General features: G+C 48.9%; 1 protein-coding gene across 1 annotated transcript in view; it reads right to left on the bottom strand.

The window, feature by feature from the left end:
* Positions 1–19516, bottom strand: part of LOC124775732 — a 596716-nt gene that overhangs the window by 25563 nt on the left and 551637 nt on the right. The window contains exons 5-6 of the mRNA XM_047250560.1: positions 14611–14876; positions 3969–4253 (exon numbers count right to left, since the gene is read on the bottom strand). Coding sequence (XP_047106516.1) covers positions 3969–4253; positions 14611–14876 — 551 coding nt within the window. The remainder of the gene's footprint in view (positions 1–3968; positions 4254–14610; positions 14877–19516) is intronic.

Genomic DNA, 19516 nt, shown 5'->3' with positions numbered 1-19516 from the left:
TGCAGTAGTCCGAAACTAGTCATGGTCTAAGCATTGAAAAATAGAAAATTTTACAATTGAAGCAGTTTCTTCCATTTCTACTACTTCTCTTTGAGCTATAAAATCCAAATCGCTTTTCAGAGCAAATAGATGAATTACATTGTTTGTGTATGAAACTGCTGAGATTGCTTGTTTTGTTGTTCATTTTTACCTCATCAGACTTATTGGTCTGCATGCCGATGTTCAGTGTTTGTATGAATTGTTATTGTGCCCACAAAGATTTTATCATACTTTTTTTCAAGTTTTATTTAATTTTTAATTGCTTTTTAGTGCATTTCTAATGTGTTAGAAGTGGGGCATCATGCAGTACACTACATTACATTACTTCCGATAGGCTGGAGGGCACTGAATAAAAGCATTTTTTGAGTACATTTCTTTTATTTCTTTTACGTGTGCTTCCTAAACAAAGTATGAAGCATACTACATACTGCTTTGTCACAGACCTAGCTTATTTGAAAATACCTTATACGAGGCATGGTTTTTAAGTAAGTACGATTTTGAAATTAAAGAAAGATGTGCTAAGATATCACAATAATTTCATTTTTACATGAGAGCCTGTGCCTTAATCTACTTTTCTACATAATTTCCATCAATATTGAGGCACTTGTCATAACGTTGTACCCATTTTTGAATACCCTCCTCATAGAAGTCTGCCGCCTGACTTGTTAACCACTGCATCATCACTGTTTTGGCTTCATCATTGTCTTGAAGACGCTGACCGCCCAGGTGTTTCTTCAAGTGGAGGAACAGATAGGGTATTCAAAAACTGGTACAATGTTATGATAAGTGCCTCAACATTGACGGAAATTATGTAGAAAATTAGATTAAGGTAAAGGCTTTCATGTAAAAATAAAATTATTGAGATATCTTAGCACATGGGGATGGGAGAGAGTTCGCTGGCAGGGAAGGGGAGGGGGGGGGGAGGGGATGGGAGAGAGTAGGCTGTGTGGGGGAGGGAGATGTTCTACAATGACCAGCTGGAATTTCTTTCCTGTATTTCATAGAGTTCAATACCTTCAAAGTGTTAAGTGCAATTTCTCTCATCATGAGAATGGGAGACACAAGATAAATTTAACATCCTATTCGGAGTTACAAGCTGTAAAAGAGAAAAGAATATATATGTACAGTGTGTGTGAGAGGGGGGAGAGAAGAGGGGGGGAGAGAAGAGGGGGGGAGAGAAGAGGGGGGGAGAGAAGAGGGGGGGAGAGAAGAGGGGGGGAGAGAAGAGGGGGGGAGAGAAGAGGGGGGGAGAGAAGAGGGGGGGAGAGAAGAGGGGGGGAGAGAAGAGGGGGGGAGAGAAGAGGGGGGGAGAGAAGAGGGGGGGAGAGAAGAGGGGGGGAGAGAAGAGGGGGGAGAGAAGAGGGGGGGAGAGAAGAGGGGGGGAGAGAAGAGGGGGGGAGAGAAGAGGGGGGGAGAGAAGAGGGGGGAGAGAAGAGGGGGGAGAGAAGAGGGGGGGAGAGAAGAGGGGGGGGGAGAAGAGAGGGGGGAGAAGAGAGGGGGGAGAAGAGAGGGGGGAGAAGAGAGGGGGGAGAAGAGAGGGGGGAGAAGAGAGGGGGGAGAAGAGAGGGGGGAGAAGAGAGGGGGGAGAAGAGAGGGGGGAGAAGAGAGGGGGGAGAAGAGAGGGGGGAGAAGAGAGGGGGGAGAAGAGAGGGGGGAGAAGAGAGGGGGGAGAAGAGAGGGGGGAGAAGAGAGGGGGGAGAAGAGAGGGGGGAGAAGAGAGGGGGGAGAAGAGAGGGGGGGAGAAGAGAGGGGGGGAGAAGAGAGGGGGGAGAAGAGAGGGGGGAGAAGAGAGGGGGGAGAAGAGAGGGGGGAGAAGAGAGGGGGGGAGAAGAGAGGGGGGGAGAAGAGAGGGGGGGAGAAGAGAGGGGGGGAGAAGAGAGGGGGGGAGAAGAGGGGGGGAGAAGAGGGGGGGAGAAGAGGGGGGGAGAAGAGGGGGGGAGAAGAGGGGGGAGAAGAGGGGGGGAGAAGAGGGGGGAGAAGAGGGGGGGAGAAGAGGGGGGAGAAGAGGGGGGAGAAGAGGGGGGAGAAGAGGGGGGAGAAGAGGGGGGAGAAGAGGGGGAGAGAGGGGGGGGGAGAAGAGGGGGAGAATAGGGGGAGAATAGGGGGGAGAGAATAGGGGGGAGAGAAGAGGGGGAGAGAAGAGGGGAGAGGGGGAGGAGGAGGGGGAGGGGGAGGAGGGAGGGAGGAGGAGGAGAGAGGAGGGAGGGAGGAGGAGGAGAGAGGGAGGAGGGAGGGAGGAGGAGGAGAGAGGGAGGAGGGAGGGAGGAGGAGGAGAGAGGGAGGAGGGAGGGAGGAGGAGGAGAGAGGGAGGAGAGAGGGAGGAGGAGGAGAGAGGGAGGAGAGAGGGAGGAGGAGGAGAGAGGGAGGAGGAGAGAGGGAGGAGGAGAGAGGGAGGAGGAGAGAGGAGGAGAGAGGGAGGAGGAGAGAGGGAGGAGGAGAGAGGGAGGAGGAGAGAGGGAGGAGGAGAGAGGGAGGAGGAGAGAGGAGGAGAGAGGGAGGAGGAGAGAGGAGGAGAGAGGGAGGAGGAGAGAGGAGGAGAGAGGGAGGAGGAGAGAGGAGGAGAGAGGGAGGAGGAGAGAGGAGAGAGGGAGGAGGAGAGAGGAGAGAGGGAGGAGGAGAGAGGGAGAGAGGGAGGAGGAGAGAGGGAGGAGGAGAGAGGGAGGAGGAGAGAGGGAGGAGGAGAGAGGGAGGAGGAGAGAGGGAGGAGGAGAGAGGGAGGAGGAGAGAGGGAGGAGGAGAGAGGGAGGAGGAGAGAGGGAGGAGGAGAGAGGGAGGAGGAGAGAGGGAGGAGGAGAGAGGGAGGAGGAGAGAGGGAGGAGGAGAGAGGGAGGAGGAGAGAGGGAGGAGGAGAGAGGGAGGAGGAGAGAGGGAGGAGGAGAGAGGGAGGAGGAGAGAGGGTGGAGGAGAGAGGGTGGAGGAGAGAGGGAGGAGGAGAGAGGGAGGAGGAGAGAGGGAGGAGGAGAGAGGGAGGAGGAGAGAGGGAGGAGGAGAGAGGGAGGAGGAGAGAGGGAGGAGGAGAGAGGGAGGAGGAGAGAGGGAGGAGGAGAGAGGGAGGAGGAGAGAGGGAGGAGGAGAGAGGAGAGAGGGAGGAGGAGAGAGGGAGGAGGAGAGAGGGAGGAGGAGAGAGGGAGGAGGAGAGAGGAGAGAGGAGAGAGGGAGGAGGAGAGAGGACGAGAGGAGGATGAGAGAGGGAGGTGGAGGAGAGAGAGGAGAGTGGTGTGGACATGAAATACTGGGTGGTTGTAAATAAAGTACAGCTACTCACTGTAGCTCATTGTAGGCTGCAATTATGGTACGGCAACGAAATTGTGTAGATATTTTAATGCGTTAATGCAGAACCGATTTATACTGGAAAAACGTTAATTCCATTTTTGGCCACCAGGTGCAAATCTGGTGCTGTGGAAGCAAGAAAGGCAAATAAAAAGGTTTTCTGTATGTAATGAAATTAGGAAGTGAACTTGAGCAGAAAAGTCAAAGAAATGAGAAGTGCATAATGTTAATTTTATTAAACCGCCACTTGCAGAATTTGCTCAATGTGAGAAGCCGAGATGTCGATGAGATGCTGTACAGTGCCAGATTTGCACCAGGTGACCAAAACTGGAACTAGGTTCTTTTTTTAGCGTAAATCGGTTCCACACAGTGCATTGGAATATCTACTAAGTTTCGCTGCCGTACGATAATTACTGCCCACTCTGGACCTGTGCGGGTCGGTGCACTTCAATTTTAACCACCCGGTTCATGTGACAAATGCATAGGGGGCGTGTGAAGAAGCTGTGGGTTACAGGTTAATGCAAAAATGTAAATGCTTCTACTACAATTTTTTTTTTAGGGGGGGGGGGGGGGGGCTCGGAATGGGGCGTTTTGGCTCTCATGACGCCTCCTCTCCTCTCTTCTCTTCTCGGATTCGCGCCTAGGTCGGTGCAACTTACGGTGAAAGGCGGCGGGGCGGCGCTGGCGGCGGCGACTGCGGCGTGCGGCTGGTTGCGGGCTCGGCGCTCGCGGAGAGCCCGCTTGCGGCGCTTGACGTTGCGGCGCACGCAGCACTGCACGGCGAGCAGCACCGCGCAGACGAGCGCCAGCAGGCAGCCGATGTAGACGAGCACGACCAGGTCGCGGCCGCGGTGCGACACCCCGCCCTGGCCCGGGCCCTGCCGCAGCACGCTGCCCGCGATCGTCAGCGATACGCCGCACAGCACACCCAGCACGAACACCACCTGCGCCGTGTCGGCGGTAGTCAGCATCGATGACGAAGGTTTACACTTTTTGTATTACCTACAGTGTTTGACCGGAGCGAAAACGAGACCCGTAGAATTTTGTCCGAAATTTCCTAGCCAAACAATGAGAGGCAAATGGACAAATGGGGTACCAGTAGAGTTGTAAATCTGCCTTATGCTACTGTACACTGTCAGGAGCAAGCAAAGATTACGAAAGTTTGCGTAGTAGCTTTCGTCAGTTAACGTCGTACCCACGTTACTCGTACGTTAGGTGGAGTTGGGCGAAAATGGCTCTGAGCACGATGGGACTTAACATCTGAGGTCATCAGTCCCCTAGAACTTAGAACTACTTAAAACCTAACTAACCTAAGGACATCACACACATCAATGCCCGAGGCAGGATTCGAACCTGCGACCGTAGCGGTCGCGCAGTTCCAGACTGTAGCGCCTAGAACCGCTCGACCACCACGTCCGGCCTGCCGGGTGAGACCTCAAAATGACCGCTTTCTTTGCGTATGCGATCAGTGTCTTACTACTGTGCTCCCTGCCGGCGTTGGATAAGCAGCTGCAGCAGCAAGTCGTATACTCCTAGCTCACTCATTTGTTACATAGTTTAATTCTTAATTTCTTCACGTGTTTTTGGTACTTGCATTGTTTAATTCATAAATTTCGGGCGTTTTATAGTATTTGAGAGTTGTAGCATCGCGTTTTAGTAACTGAATAACGTAAAATCGCGTAGTCTCCTTCCGCCGCCGAGCAGTGTGTCAGCAGTGCGTAAGTAGCAGCATTACTGCATTTACTAGGCAATCTTGTATTTTAATAACCGTTTAAATTTTGTGTCCATTTGTTTGCGCTCTCTGTAGATTAGTTCAGACGTTCTTTGCACAACAGTTTTTAGCATGGATAGGATCTGCAAGTGCTGTATTCGGATGCAGGCTGAGTTGGCATCCCTTCGCTCTCAGCTTCAGGCAGTGTTGGCTTCGGTCACACAGCTTGAGGCTGTTGCCAATGGGCATCACTGTGGGGGTCCGGATGGTGGTTTGTCGGGGACGGCCAGCTCGTCCCACACGTCCCCCGATCGGACTACGACTGTGGTTGCCCGGGATACTGCCCACATTGAGGCTGATCCCTCACCTGTGGTAGAGTGGGAGGTCGTCTCAAGTTGTGGCAGGGGGCGAAAGACATTCCGGAGGGCTGAACGGAAGGCCTCTCCAGTTTGTCTGACGAACCGGTTTCAGACTGTCTCAGGCTGATACTGATCTTCGGCCTGACATGGCTGCTTGTCCTGTTCCAGAGGTTGCCCCTCAGTCTGCAAGATCCGGGCAGTCGCAGAGGGTGGGCTTACTGGTAGTTGGGAGCTCCAATGTCAGGCGCGTAATGGGGCCCCTTAGGGATATGGCAGCAAGAGAGGGGAAGAAAACCAATGTGCACTCCGTGTGCATACCAGGGGGAGTCATTCCAGATGTGGAAAGGGTCATTCCGGATGCCATGAAGGGTACAGGGTGCACCCATCTGCAGGTGGTCGCTCATGTCGGCACCAATGATGTGTGTCGCTATGGTTCGGAGGAAATCCTCTCTGTCTTCCGGCGGCTATCTGATTTGGTGAAGACTGCCAGTCTCGCTAGCGGGATGAAAGCAGAGCTCACCACCTGCAGCATCGTCGACAGGACTGACTGCGGACCTTTGGTACAGAGACGAGTGGAGTGTCTGAATCACAGGCTGCGACGGTTCTGCGCCCGTGTGGGCTGCAGATTCCTCGACTTGCGCCATAGGGTGGTGGGGTTTCGGTTTCCGCTGGATAGGTCAGGAGTCCACTACACGCAGCAAGCGGCTACACGGGTAGCAGGGGTTGTGTGGCGTGGGCTGGGCGGTTTATTAGGTTAGATGGCCTTGGGAAAGTACAGAAAGGGCAACAGCCTCAACTGGTGCGGGGCAAAGTCAGGACATGCGGGGACCAAGCAGCAATCGGTATTGTAATTGTAAACTGTCGAAGCTGCAATGGTAAAGTACCGGAACTTAAAGCGCTGATAGAAAGCACCGAAGCTGAAATCGTTATAGGTACAGAAAGCTGGTTGAAGCCAGAGATAAATTCTGCCGAAATTTTTACAAAGGTACAGACGGTGTTTAGAAAGGATAGATTGCATGCAACCGGTGGTGGAGTGTTCGTCGCTGTTAGTAGTAGTTTATCCTGTAGTGAAGTAGAAGTGGATAGTTCCTGTGAATTATTATGGGTGGAGGTTACACTCAACAACCGAGCTAGGTTAATAATTGGCTCCTTTTACCGACCTCCCAACTCAGCAGCATTAGTGGCAGAACAACTGAGAGAAAATTTGGAATACATTTCACATAAATTTTCTCAGCATGTTATAGTCTTAGGTGGAGATTAGAATTTACCAGATACAGACTGGGACACTCAGATGTTTAGGACGGGTGGTAGGGACAGAGCATCGAGTGACATACTGAGTGCACTATCCGAAAATTACTTCGAGCAATTAAACAGAGAACCGATTCGTGGAGATAACATCTTGGACCTACCGATAACAAACATACCCGAACTTTTCGGCTCTGTATGTGCAGAACAGGGAATCAGTGATCATAAGGCCGCTGCAGCATCCCTGAATATGGAAGTTAATAGGAATATAAAAAAAGGGAGGAAGGTTTATCTGTTTAGCAAGAGTAATAGAAGGCAGATTTCAGATTACCTAACAGATTAAAACGAAAATTTCTGTTCCGACACTGACAATGTTGAGTGTTTATGGAAGAAGTTCAAGGCAATCGTAAAATGCGTTTTAGACAGGTACGTGCCGAGTAAAACTGTGAGGGACGGGAAAAACCCACCGTGGTACAACAACAAAGTTAGGAAACTACTGCGAAAGCAAAGAGAGCTTCACTCCAAGTTTAAACGCAGCCAAAGCCTCTCAGACAAACAGAAGCTAAACGATGTCAAAGTTAGCGTAAGGAGGGCTATGCGTGAAGCATTCGGTGAATTCGAAAGTAAAATTCTATGTACCGACTTGACAGAAAATCCTAGGAAGTTCTGGTCTTACGTTAAATCAGTAAGTGGCTCGAAACAGCATATCCAGACACTCCGGGATGATGATGGCATTGAAACAGAGGATGACACGCGTAAAGCTGAAATACTAAACACCTTTTTCCAAAGCTGTTTCACAGAGGAAGACCGCACTGCAGTTCCTTCTCTAAATCCTCCCACAAACGAAAAAATGGCTGACATCGAAATAAGTGTCCAAGGAATAGAAAAGCAACTGGAATCACTCAATAGAGGAAAGTCCACTGGACCTGACGGGATACCAATTCGATTCTACACAGATTACGCGAAAGAACTTGCCCCCCTTCTAACAGCCGTGTACCGCAAGTCTCTAGAGGAACGGAAGGTTCCAAATGATTGGAAAAGAGCACAGGTAGTCCCAGTCTTCAAGAAGGGTCGTCGAGCAGATGCGCAAAACCATAGACCTGTGTCTCTGACGTCGATCTGTTGTAGAATTTTAGAACATGTTTCTTGCTCGAGTATCATGTCGTTTTTGGAAACCCAGAATCTACTATGTAGGAATCAACATGGATTCCGGAAACAGCGATCGTGTGAGACCCAACTCGCCTTATTTGTTCATGAGACCCAGAAAATATTAGATACAGGCTCCCAGGTAGATGCTATTTTTCTTGACTTCCGGATGGCGTTCGATACAGTTCCGCACTGTCACCTGATAAAGTAAGAGCCTACGGAATATCAGACCGGCTGTGTGGCTGGATTGAAGAATTTTTAGCAAACAGAACACAGCATGTTGTTATCAATGGAGAGACGTCTACAGACGTTAAAGTAACCTCTGGCGTGCCACAGGGGAGTGTTATGGGACCATTGCTTTTCACAGTATATATAAATGACCTAGTAGATAGTGTCGGAAGTTCCATGCGGCTTTTCGCGGATGATGCTGTAGTATACAGAGAAGTTGCAGCATTAGAAAATTGTAGCGAAATGCAGGAAGATCTGCAGCGGATAGGCACTTGGTGCAGGGAGTGGCAACTGACCCTTAACATAGACAAATGTAATGTATTGCGAATACATAGAAAGAAGGATCCTTTATTGTATGATTATATGATAGCGGAACAAACACTGGTAGCAGTTACTTCTGTAAAATATCTGGGAGTATGCGTGCGGAACGATTTGAAGTGGAATGATCATATAAAATTAATTGTTGGTAAGGCGGGTACCAGGTTGAGATTCATTGGGAGAGTCCTTAGAAAATGTAGTCCATCAATAAAGGAGGTGGCTTACAAAACACTCGTTCGACCTATACTTGAGTATTGCTCATCAGTGTGGGATCCGTACCAGATCGGGTTGACGGAGGAGATAGAGAAGATCCAAAGAAGAGCGGCGCGTTTCGTCACAGGGTTATTTGGTAAGCGTGATAGCGTTACGGAGATGTTTAACAAAGTCAAGTGGCAGACTCTGCAAGAGAGGCGCTCTGCATCGCGGTGTAGCTTGCTCGCCAGGTTTCGAGAGGGTGCGTTTCTGGATGAGGTATCGAATATATTGCTTCCCCCTACTTATACCTCCCGAGGAGATCACGAATGTAAAATTAGAGAGATTAGAGCGCGCACGGAGGCTTTCAGACAGTCGTTCTTCCCGCGAACCATACGCGACTGGAACAGGAAAGGGAGGTAATGACAGTGGCACGTAAAGTGCCCTCCGCCACACACCGTTGGGTGGCTTGCGGAGTATAAATGTAGATGTAGATTTCCTTAAAAATTGAAAACGGTGAACCGTCTAGAAACTGAGTGAGGATATATATGTAGGGCCACATAAACTACGGAACACTTTAGTTCTACATAGCTATTTTCCTGTCTGTTGCTTAAAAGTAAACGCTATTTATAGTGACTTGAAATTGTAATGTTTAGATTCAGGTTTTATTCGAAAATTATTTATTTGTAGCGCGAAACCGAGGCGTGTTGTTGTAACAAGAAAAAGGTAAAATAAAAAAACAATCACAAAACAAAAAATGTATCATACATCGCTTCAATACTTATATGAAACATGTTTCTGTTATTCATAAATAACTTTCACATTAGTCAAATGATAATAGGAAACTTTTTGCCTTTGACCGTGTTGAACGACAATAATTGTACATAATTTTTAATGTGTTTGCCTGTAAACTGTACTTGCATCAGAAGTAATTGCTTCGGTTACATAAAAGCACAGAAGTTACTAGATCAAATAACTTTTATTAGTTATAAAATGCAATTTCTATTCTGTAAGTGTATAAAATACATAATGGACTAACACTGAATGATGTGCGGCTCTAATTACATGCAAAACAACCAACCAACTAAACAAACAACAAAGAGAAGTCGTTGGCCCCAGTTTCTCTTTTATTCATTCACGTTTGTATCTTTCCCTACTAATGCTACCAAAGCCCGCCAGGCTGGCTGCGCGGTCTAACGCGCTGCTTCCCGAGCGGGAAGGCGTTCCGGTCCCCGGCACGAATCCGCCCGGCGGATTATTGTTGAGGTCTCGAGTGCCAGCCAGCCTGTGGATGGCTTTTAAGGCGGTTTTCCATCTGCCTCGGCGAATGCATGCTGGTTCCCTTATTCCGCCTCAGTTACGCTATGTTGGCGATTGCTGCGCAAACATTGTCTTCACGTATGCGTACACCATAATTACTCTACAACGCAAACATTTGGGGCCACACTCGTCTGGAATGAGACGTTCTCGGGGGTCTACTTGGGGCCGAACCGCACAAAAACCCTGGGTTCAGTATGAGGCGGCGGTGGGGTGAGTGGACTGCTGTAGCCTGTTGTGGGGTTGTGTACCACTGAGGGCTACAATGGGGACGAAGCCTCTCTGTCGTTTCTAGGTCCGCAGTTCAATAAATAAATAAATAAATACATACATACATACATACATACATACAATGCTACCAATACTAAGTCATTTATGTAGTGCGCCGAAACTGCCGAACCGTCGCTTTGGAAGAACTGAACTCTTAGGTATCAAATTTACCAGCATGAGGGCTTTTTTTCTCAGAAAATGTTTATCTGTTTGAAAGTAATCAAGGTAATTCACAAAACTAGTGATCTGAGGGAAAACTGAAATATTTCAAGAACAGCTTCAAAACAAAGTGTCGAAACGTTCTTCTCTTCAACGACTACCTGCTTCACGCGTAAAAATTGCATTGTTATGATATTTAACTGTCAAACTGGCTCACTTCGAATCATCCTCTAAGTTCACGACATTTCGAGAACAGAAGACGATAGGGAGGCATGTCGTGCTTTCTGAACAAAACTGTAGAATAAAAAATTTAGAAAGAACCGTCAGATGTTTGACAAGCGATGTGCCTGAAAGTAAATTAAAGAAACATCCGACAAGCGGTTTAACGCTCTACATGGTTTCGAGCATCATTCAAAGACGCGTTAATTGTTTCTCTATTTTATTTCTTACATATAGACATCACGTCACACACATTTGACCGGTTTTCTTCCATTTTTTGCCCTGTATGATGCCCCATTTAATTTACTTTTCGGTGTTTTGAGCACTTAAACTGCCACCCCTTATGTCAGATTTGTTTGCTATATATCATATTTCTCTGCCTTACAAATATGACACGCTGGTAAAACGTGTGGCACGTCAGTATCACTGCAAAATGGTTCAAATGGCTCTGAGCACTATGGGACTTAACATCTGAGGTCATCAGTGCCCTAGAACTTAGAACTACTTAAACCTAACTGACCTAAGGACATCACACACATCCACGCCCGAGGCAGGATTCGAACCTGCGACCGTAGCAGTCGCGCGGTTTCAGACTGAAGCACCTAGAACCGCTCGGCCACAACGGTCGGCAATATCACTGCAGTTGTACAACTTTTGCGTAGAGGCACCAGTGGTTTGTTTGTGACCTCAGTTTATTCATGTGTCTTTGTAGTTCATCACTTAGGAGTTACGAAATGTAAAGGCACCAAAGAAGCAATTCTGACGTTGGGCTTGATAACATACTTTTATAATCCATAATTTATACAAACAGTTTTGTCAGTGGAAAACAAAAAGCCGTTGTCGATGCTCCATGAGTAAGGACGATCGAGACACCGCTGAAGACCCCATTCAATAAGACAGGCCCGTGGAGGATTGCAACAGATAGCAAAATCGTCAACAAAAAGCGAGCCGGAGATGCCCGGCAGGACACAGGGTTAACAGCGATAGCAAAGAGGACGACGCTCAGGGCCGCGACACAGTGCGGTGAAGTGGGAGTACGAGGAATGGAACGTTCTGTGGTGGTAAGGATAACGCTTGGAAGATATTTTTCCTGGTCTTCACAACTGGGGAAATGTTCGTCGAAGCTCGCTCCAGTTGGTCTTGGAAAGCTGCCATATGGGTGTGAATGTAGGTGGGGTAGGAATCAGCAAATGGATTGCACACTGGAAATGGTCCCTTGAGTACTTGTCGGAGAGAGTGGACCACTCGAGACAATGGGCAAGCTGGGCAGTGCAGAAGAGGAGGTCCAAATGGGAATAGGTGAGCATGGAGTCTGAAAGGAATGTGGGTGCTCGCATTTTAAAGCACATGAGGTGAAATTGATTGAGGTGGTCAGCCAAGAGGGCACCTCTCTGACAGATTCTGGGGAAACCCCAAATGGGATGGTGCGTGTTTGTCACCAAGCAGCAGTAATGAGTGAGGGAGTTGCCCAGTAAGCTGGATGAGATCTCCCCTGATGACACTGAATGATGGAGGGATGTAAACAACACGAAGGGGGAAGGCCAAGTGAGGAAGGAAACTGTGGACCGCAACAGCTTGAAGCTGAGTAGTCAGGGAGATGGGTTGACTATGAAGGGTCATTCCGGATGAGGAGCATAACTCCCCCATGATGTGGAATGCTTTCCTTGGGAGGGCGGGGGGGGGGGGGGTCAAAGCAGACCAGGAAATGTGAAAGCTTAAAGCGGTCGCGAGGATGTAATTTTGTTCCCTGGAGGCAAAGAACAAGCGGGTACTACAATTCCAAGAGCAGCCAGAAGTCCTCTTTGTTGGATCAAAGGCCGCTAATGTTTCATTGGAGGCAATTCATGATAAGAGAAGGGGAGAAGGGGAAAAATGAAAGGGTGTCACCTTGCCAGCCTTCGAAGACACTGCTACATGGTGCACAAGCTGGAGGATCCTGCTCCATTAGATCTACAGAGGCATCGGCATTCTTCTCTTGGTATGCGGAGGCCAAGCAGAAAAATGGTTGGTTGTGCACACCAGCGACACAGAAGTCGACCAGGTGAGGGTATCACCGCCCACCACCTCTATAACCCACACGCACCACCCACCTCCTCCACCATCTGCACCCTCTGGCCACGTCATCTGTCCCCACACCCTCTGTCTATTTCCTCCATCCCTGCACTCCCTGTCCATCTTCTTCACCCACTGTCTGTCTTCTGTCTCCTCTCCCCTCTTTTTGTGCACCTCTTCCTCCTGCCTGTCCATCTCCTCTTCCACGTCACACTCTTTCCCTCTCTCTGTCGACTTTCCCCCTCTCCCTCTCTGTCAATCTCCTATCTGCCCAAATTTGTTCATCTCCTGCTCCCCCCTCCCTCTCTCTGTCCATTTGCTCCTTCCTACCCCACCCGAATAGCAGCCTCTCAGTTCTCTTACCTCCTCTCCCCCCCCCCCCCCCCCCCCCGTCCTGTCCTAGAGTACTTCTTTCCAGGTCGTAACTAATACATGTCCTTGATTGAAATCGTTCCAAGGGCTTAGGACGAGCCTTTTATCAATGACTTTGCCCACGTATGCACCTGTCAAATATATTTCCTGTATATTTCAAATATTTCATAGATATTTGTGCACATACACCTGTATCTCTGGCGAATTTCGCAGTGCAGTTTCATTTCCAAGCAGGGCAATGTTTATGACGTTGTATCCCCTGAATTGGGTGTCATAATGTCACAGTTTTGCTTGTACATTCAGTGATTTGTGTCAATAACGTCTTCAAGGTGTGTCGGGAATATACTTAACAGTAAATAAGTAATAAATTAAAATATCGTCATGTCATATATGACAGTTTTACTGCACGAACAGCGTAGTAAGCAATAAACTTTTTTCTTCTATCATTTCGTGGGAATAGTCAGCGAGGAAAAATTTCTAAATAGTTCGAAATTGTGTGTGAAGTTTGTTGCAAAATAGTAAGTGCTCTCATTCTCAAATACCGTTCGTCTGCAGTATGGGTATTCGCGAGTCGTGAGCTGCATTGCTTTTCATCCTCACCCCTTTGATAGGGTCTTACCCCTACAGCGTTTATATCCAGACAGTAAGTGACGTGTACCTAGTATGGTTGAAATCGGTCCAGTGGTCAAGGAGGAGATGCAGAAGATACATACGTGATACATCCTCTGTTTATATATATATATATATATATATATATATATATATATAGTTACAAAAAGGCACGGCCAAACTTTCAGGAAATTTTCCTTACACACAAAGAAAGAAAATATGTTATGTGGACATGTGTCCGGAAACGCTTACTTTCCATGTTAGAGCTCATTTTATTACTTCTCTTCAAATCACATTAATCATGGAATGGAAACACACAGCAACAGAACGTACCAGCGTGATTTCAAACACTTTGTTACAGGAAATGTTCAAAATGTCCTCCGATAGCGAGGATACATGCATCCACCCTCCGCCGCATGGAATCCCTGACGCGCTGATGCAGCCCTGGAAAATGGCGTATTGTATCACAGCCGTCCACAATACGAGCACGAAGAGTCTCTACATTTGGTACCGGGGTTGGATAGACAAGAGCTTTCAAATACCCCCGTAAATGAAAGTCAAGAGGGTTGAGGTCAGGAGAGCGTGGAAGCCATGGAATTGGTCCGCCTCTACCAATCCATCGGTCACCGAATCTGTTGTTGAGAAGCGTACGAACACTTCGGCTGAAATGTGCAGGAGCTCCATCGTGCATGAACCACATGTTGTGTCGTACTTGTAAAGGCACATGTTCTAGCAGCACAGGTAGAGTATCCCGTATGAAATCATGATAACGTGCTCCATTGAGCGTAGGTGGACGAAACTAAAATGAGCTCTAACATGGAAATTTAGCGCTTCCGGACACATGTCCACATAACATCTTTTCTTTATTTGTGTGTGAGGAATGTTTCCTGAAAGTCTGGCAGTACCTTTTTGTAACACTTTGTCAAAGAACTTTGAGAGTGCAATACAGGTTTAGGGGAAGTGACGCTGAGTTGACATTCCGTTCAGTGTGAACACACCATTGACGGTAGCGTCACCTGCCGTCACGTTCCGTTCCGTTGAAGTCTAATGTGAATCGGGCTTCAGATAATAGAGAGGCGCGTGGAGCAGCCATCGCGCACTGACCTGCAGGCAGTAGTAGCAGAAGTTCTCGAAGGCGACGCAGTGGCCGCCGCAGCCGTCGAGTGCCGCGGAGCCGCCGTGGAGGCCGGCGCTGCCCGGCGAGCTGGCGGGCGTTGTGGGGCGGTCGCGGTCGGAGGCGGCGCGCGACGACCCGGGGGCGCCGGCGGCGGCCGAGGCGTGCGCCTGCTGCGGGGGCGGCGCGGACGACACGCCAACGTGGCCGAGGCCGTGCGCGCCCGGCGCCAGCAGCGCGCTGCTCGGGCCCAGCACTGCGCAGCACAACGACAGCCCTCACCTCATCTCATTTGATTTCTCGTCACGTCACTTCACATGATAGCACTGTGCCTTCCATGCTAGGAGGGGCTGCCGCAAAGTTTAGAGTATGCGCCGAAAACATTGTTTACGTAATTTGTTTTTGTTTGATTGCGGGTGATTGTCTGCAGTCATAGTTAAACTACATTTTCGTCTGTCATCTCGGAGCTTCCGTGGCGCAGGGCGAAGACCTGCTCGCTGCCGCGGCCAGAGCCCACGCCTGTTTAAAAGGTTGACTGAAAAGTGGGGCACCAGCTGTCTCTTGCTATCTTCCTCAGCACCTTTAAAAATTTAAGCATGCGAACATACTTGCGACTTTTCCGGACATGCAATTCACATCTCACTCCCACAAGCTCCACTAACAAACTCGCTCACGCCACCCATCACCAATTGTCCATTCTCACCCACTCCAACTCACTGGCATTATCTCTGAGTCTCTAGAACTGTCACTGTCTCCTGTCTCACAGCCACAACCATTTGTTTTGTTGTTGTACTACTACTACTACTACTACTACACTACTCCTCTCGTCTCCTCTCACTGTCACTGTCTCCCTCTTGCTCTCTCTGACTGCTACTATCTCATTCATTCCTTCCCACTGTCACTATCTCTCTTACTCGTTGACGTAGACACCGTATCTCATTACGACTGGCTCTCTCGCACATCCACTTGCCCTCTTTATTCCTCTCTCACTGTATTTTCTCCTTTACTCTTTCCGTAGCCCTCTTCTGTCACTGAACTATGCTCCACTGCCATCGTGTCATTCTCTTCCTCTAAAAATGCCATCGTCTTCTTTTATCTTCCTATACCACAACCACTGTCTAATATCTTCCAATATTTATTACTTTTCAGTCTTTCCCATTGCCACTTTGTCGTTTCTCAGTATAAAACAGCGCCAATATTACTGCATGCCAAAATTTTTGGGAAAATCTTTTAAGATGCTGAGGAAGGTAGAGTGAGGCAGTTCGTACACCACTTTTCGCTCAGAGCTTTTATTTTAAACATGAGCATATTCGCGTTTTCTGTACCCAACAGAGGCACTTTTCAGCTGGTTCCCTTATCCACCCTGCTAGAGCACGGCATATCATTCGTATGATAAGAAGTTTATGGATCAGTAAACTTTTGATAGTTAACTTCTTTGAAATCGAAATAACGCAAACTCAAGTTTGCACCTCAACTGGATTTTACGTGCACAAAAATTTTTTTTGCGCTTCGGGAAAACAACCTTGCAGTTCCAGAACCCTTCTGATGATAATAGAGACACTGTACAGCGTATTCCTCCATGTTACTTCACTTCATGAACTATGTTTTCACCTCACACCGAATTTAACATGTGTATTTCACTTGTACAAGGACGGTAACTTTGAACCTCTGTATCTCGGAAATGAGCAAAGATATGCAGAAAATTTTGAAGATCATTCGAGAATCGGATCTTAGGAAGAATCGTAAAAATTGCTAATATTTGCTGTGTATACCCGTCTTGGAATCCGTGGCTCAGTTTTGGTAGGCGTCTAGATAAATGCCTAGAGAATACACCGTTAAAATTCGAGCAAATTGCTGCGGTTAGTTTGTTTAGATATCCACTGCTGACGGCGAAAAAATCGTGAAACTTGGTTTTTTGGGGGTTTTCTCAGAACCTACCATGAATTAATTTTTGCCTCCACATGCCAGTTAAGGCTCACTGTAGCCCACGTCTAATCGAAAAAGAACCCATCGATTTTCTGCATCTGTCTAAGCTGGAGGAAGTGTGTAATATTCAAACTTTCACCAACCAACAGAATAGAGGAATGAGCCTCTGAAAAATCCTGTTTTTATGTGAGGCATTTCGGAACATATCGGTAGTGCATTATGAGGTAACGGGAGAGTTGCAGCGCCCTGAAAATATTCTAAGTTTGGAGTTGGCGTGGCCGCACGGGCCGCTCGGCAAGCCGGGGCTCGTCGGCAACCGTGTGGTGCCGAACATTAGCTGGAGCAAGAGGGGTAACCCCAGCGCGTGGTCCAGGCCGACCGAGTGGCTGGGAATTCCATGTTGACACTGTGTCGAGAACTGTGCTTTGTGTCGATGAAGGAGATTTGCATGCTGGGTGGGAGTGCCAAAGATGGCGGACTTTGTGAAACCATAATGGCAGACATTTCACAGTTCATGTAGAAATTACTAATAACCAGAGGAATCATGATTGGTTGGTTTGTGAGATTAAAGGGACCAGACTGCGACGGTCATCGGTCCCTTTTTCCAAATTCTAAAAACACCCACAGAGAATAAAAACGATGAACAGAATAGAGCACAGACGACACAGAACAAGAGAAACGTACATAAAGACCAGACAAGACGAACTAAAATCACACAGAGTGTGATGGTGGTTGGCCGACCATAGGAACAAAAAAAGGAAAAGCCAACCACTGAGAACACATTAAAAACTGAGTTTAAAACCGTAGGCCAAAGGCCAGAATCAACACAAAACAATAAAATAAAACACAAACACTCAGATTAAATGATAAAAACCCCCTGCCTGAATAAAACGTAAAACTAAGCCAGCCATAGCAGCGTCATCAGATAAAAGGGCAGGGAGCGTATCAGGCAGCGCAAATGTCTGCCTGACCACAGCTAAAACGGGGCAGGCCAACAAAATGTGGGCCACTGTCAGAGCCGCCCCGCAGCGACATAGAGGAGGGTCCTCCCGGCGCAGTAAATAACTGTGTGTCAGCCAGGAGTGGCCAATGCGGAGCCAACAAAGGACGACTGAGTCCCTGCGGTTGGCTCGCCCATGCGAGTCGTCGTCTCCTTAATGGCATGGAGTTTATTGGGCGTGATCCGATCGCGCCATTCAGTGTCCCAAAGCACAAAAACTCTTCGGCGGAGGACTGCCCGCAAATCAGTCTCTGGGAGGCCAACATCCAGAGATGGTTTACTCGTGGCCTCTTTCGCCAGGCGGTCAACATGTTCATTGCCCGGGATACCGACATGACCGGGGGTCCACACAAAGACCACAGAGCGGCCGCAACGGGCAAGAATATGCAGGGACTCATGGATAGCCATCACCAGACGAGAACGAGGGAAACACTGGTTGAGAGCTCGTAAACCGCTCAGGGAATCGCTACAGATAACGAAGGACTCACCTGAGCAGGAGCGGATATACTCTAGGGCATGAAAGATGGCAACCAGCTCAGCAGTGTAAATGCTGCAGCCATCCTGCAAGGAACGTTGTTCGGAATGGACCCCTAGAGTTAGCACATACCCGACACGACCAGCAACCATCGAACCGTCAGTGTAAACAACGCCAGAGCCCTGATACGTGGCCAGGATGGAATAAAAGCGGCGGTGGAAGGCCTCTGGAGGGACTGAGTCCTTCGGCCCTGTGCCAAGTCGAGCCGAAGGCAAGGGCGAGGAACACACCATGGGGGTGTACGCAAAGTGGCCCGGAAAGCAGGTGGAACAGTGAAAACCCTAAGCCCGGACAGAAGCTCTTTGACGCAGACCACGATCGTACAACCTGACCGGGGCCGACGGTCTGGCAGATGGATGACAGATTGCGGGAACAGGAGATGATAGTTTGGATGCCCGGGCAAGCTAAAAACATGGGCAGCATAAGCGGCCAGCAAACGTTGGCGCCGTAACTGCAGGGGAGGGACACCTGCCTCCACTAGTATGCTGTCCACAGGACTGGTGCGGAAGGCACCAGTGCAAAGTCGTATCCCGCTGTGTAGTATTGGGTCCAGTACCCGCAACACAGATGGGGAAGCGGAGCCATAAGCCAGGCTCCCATAATCCAGACAGGACTGGATTAATGCCTGGTAGAGCCGTAACAAGGTAGATCGGTCCGCGCCCCAGCTGGTGTGGCTCAAGCATCGCAGAGCATTGAGATGCCACCAACACGCCTGTTTCAGCTGCCGAATATAAGGCAGCAAAGCCAACCGAGCATCAAAAAGTACACCCAAAAACCTGTGGGTCTCCATCACAGCAAGAAGTTCGCCGTCAAGAGAAAGCCGCAGCGCAGGATGGACCGTTCGGCGCCGGCAGAAATGCATAACGCGGGTCTTGGCAGCCGAAAACTGAAAACCACGCGCTACAGCCCAAGACTGCGCCTTGCGGATTGCGCCCTGTAGCTGACGTTCAGCAGCTGCTATGCCAATAGAGCTATAGTAAAGGCGGAAGTCGTCAGCATACAGGGAGGCGGAGACAGAATTTCCCACGGTTGCAACGAGACCGTTAATGGCTATTAAAAACAGGCAGACACTTAAAACAGAAACCTGTGGCACACCGTTCTCCTGGACGTGGGAGGAACTATATGAGGCCGCGACTTGCACGCGGAAGATACGATACGACAGAAAATTGCGGATAAAAATCGGCAGAGGACCCCGAAGACCCCATCCATGAAGCATAGAAAGGATGTGATGACGCCATGTCGTATCGTACGCTTTCTGCATGTTGAAAAAGACAGCGACCAGGTGCTGACGGCAGGCAAAGGCAGTACGGATGGCCGACTCCATGCTCACCAGATTGTTGGTGGCGGAGTGGCCTTTACGGAACCCACCCTGAGATGGAGCCAGAAGGCCCCGAGACTCCAGTACCCAATTCAAGCGCTGGCTCACGATCCGTTC

Source organism: Schistocerca piceifrons, chromosome 2 (genome assembly GCF_021461385.2).
Source record: "Schistocerca piceifrons isolate TAMUIC-IGC-003096 chromosome 2, iqSchPice1.1, whole genome shotgun sequence".
Taxonomy (NCBI): Eukaryota; Metazoa; Arthropoda; class Insecta; order Orthoptera; family Acrididae; genus Schistocerca; species Schistocerca piceifrons.
Note: the sequence above shows the minus strand (reverse complement) of the source record. Positions and strands in the feature narration are given on the sequence as shown.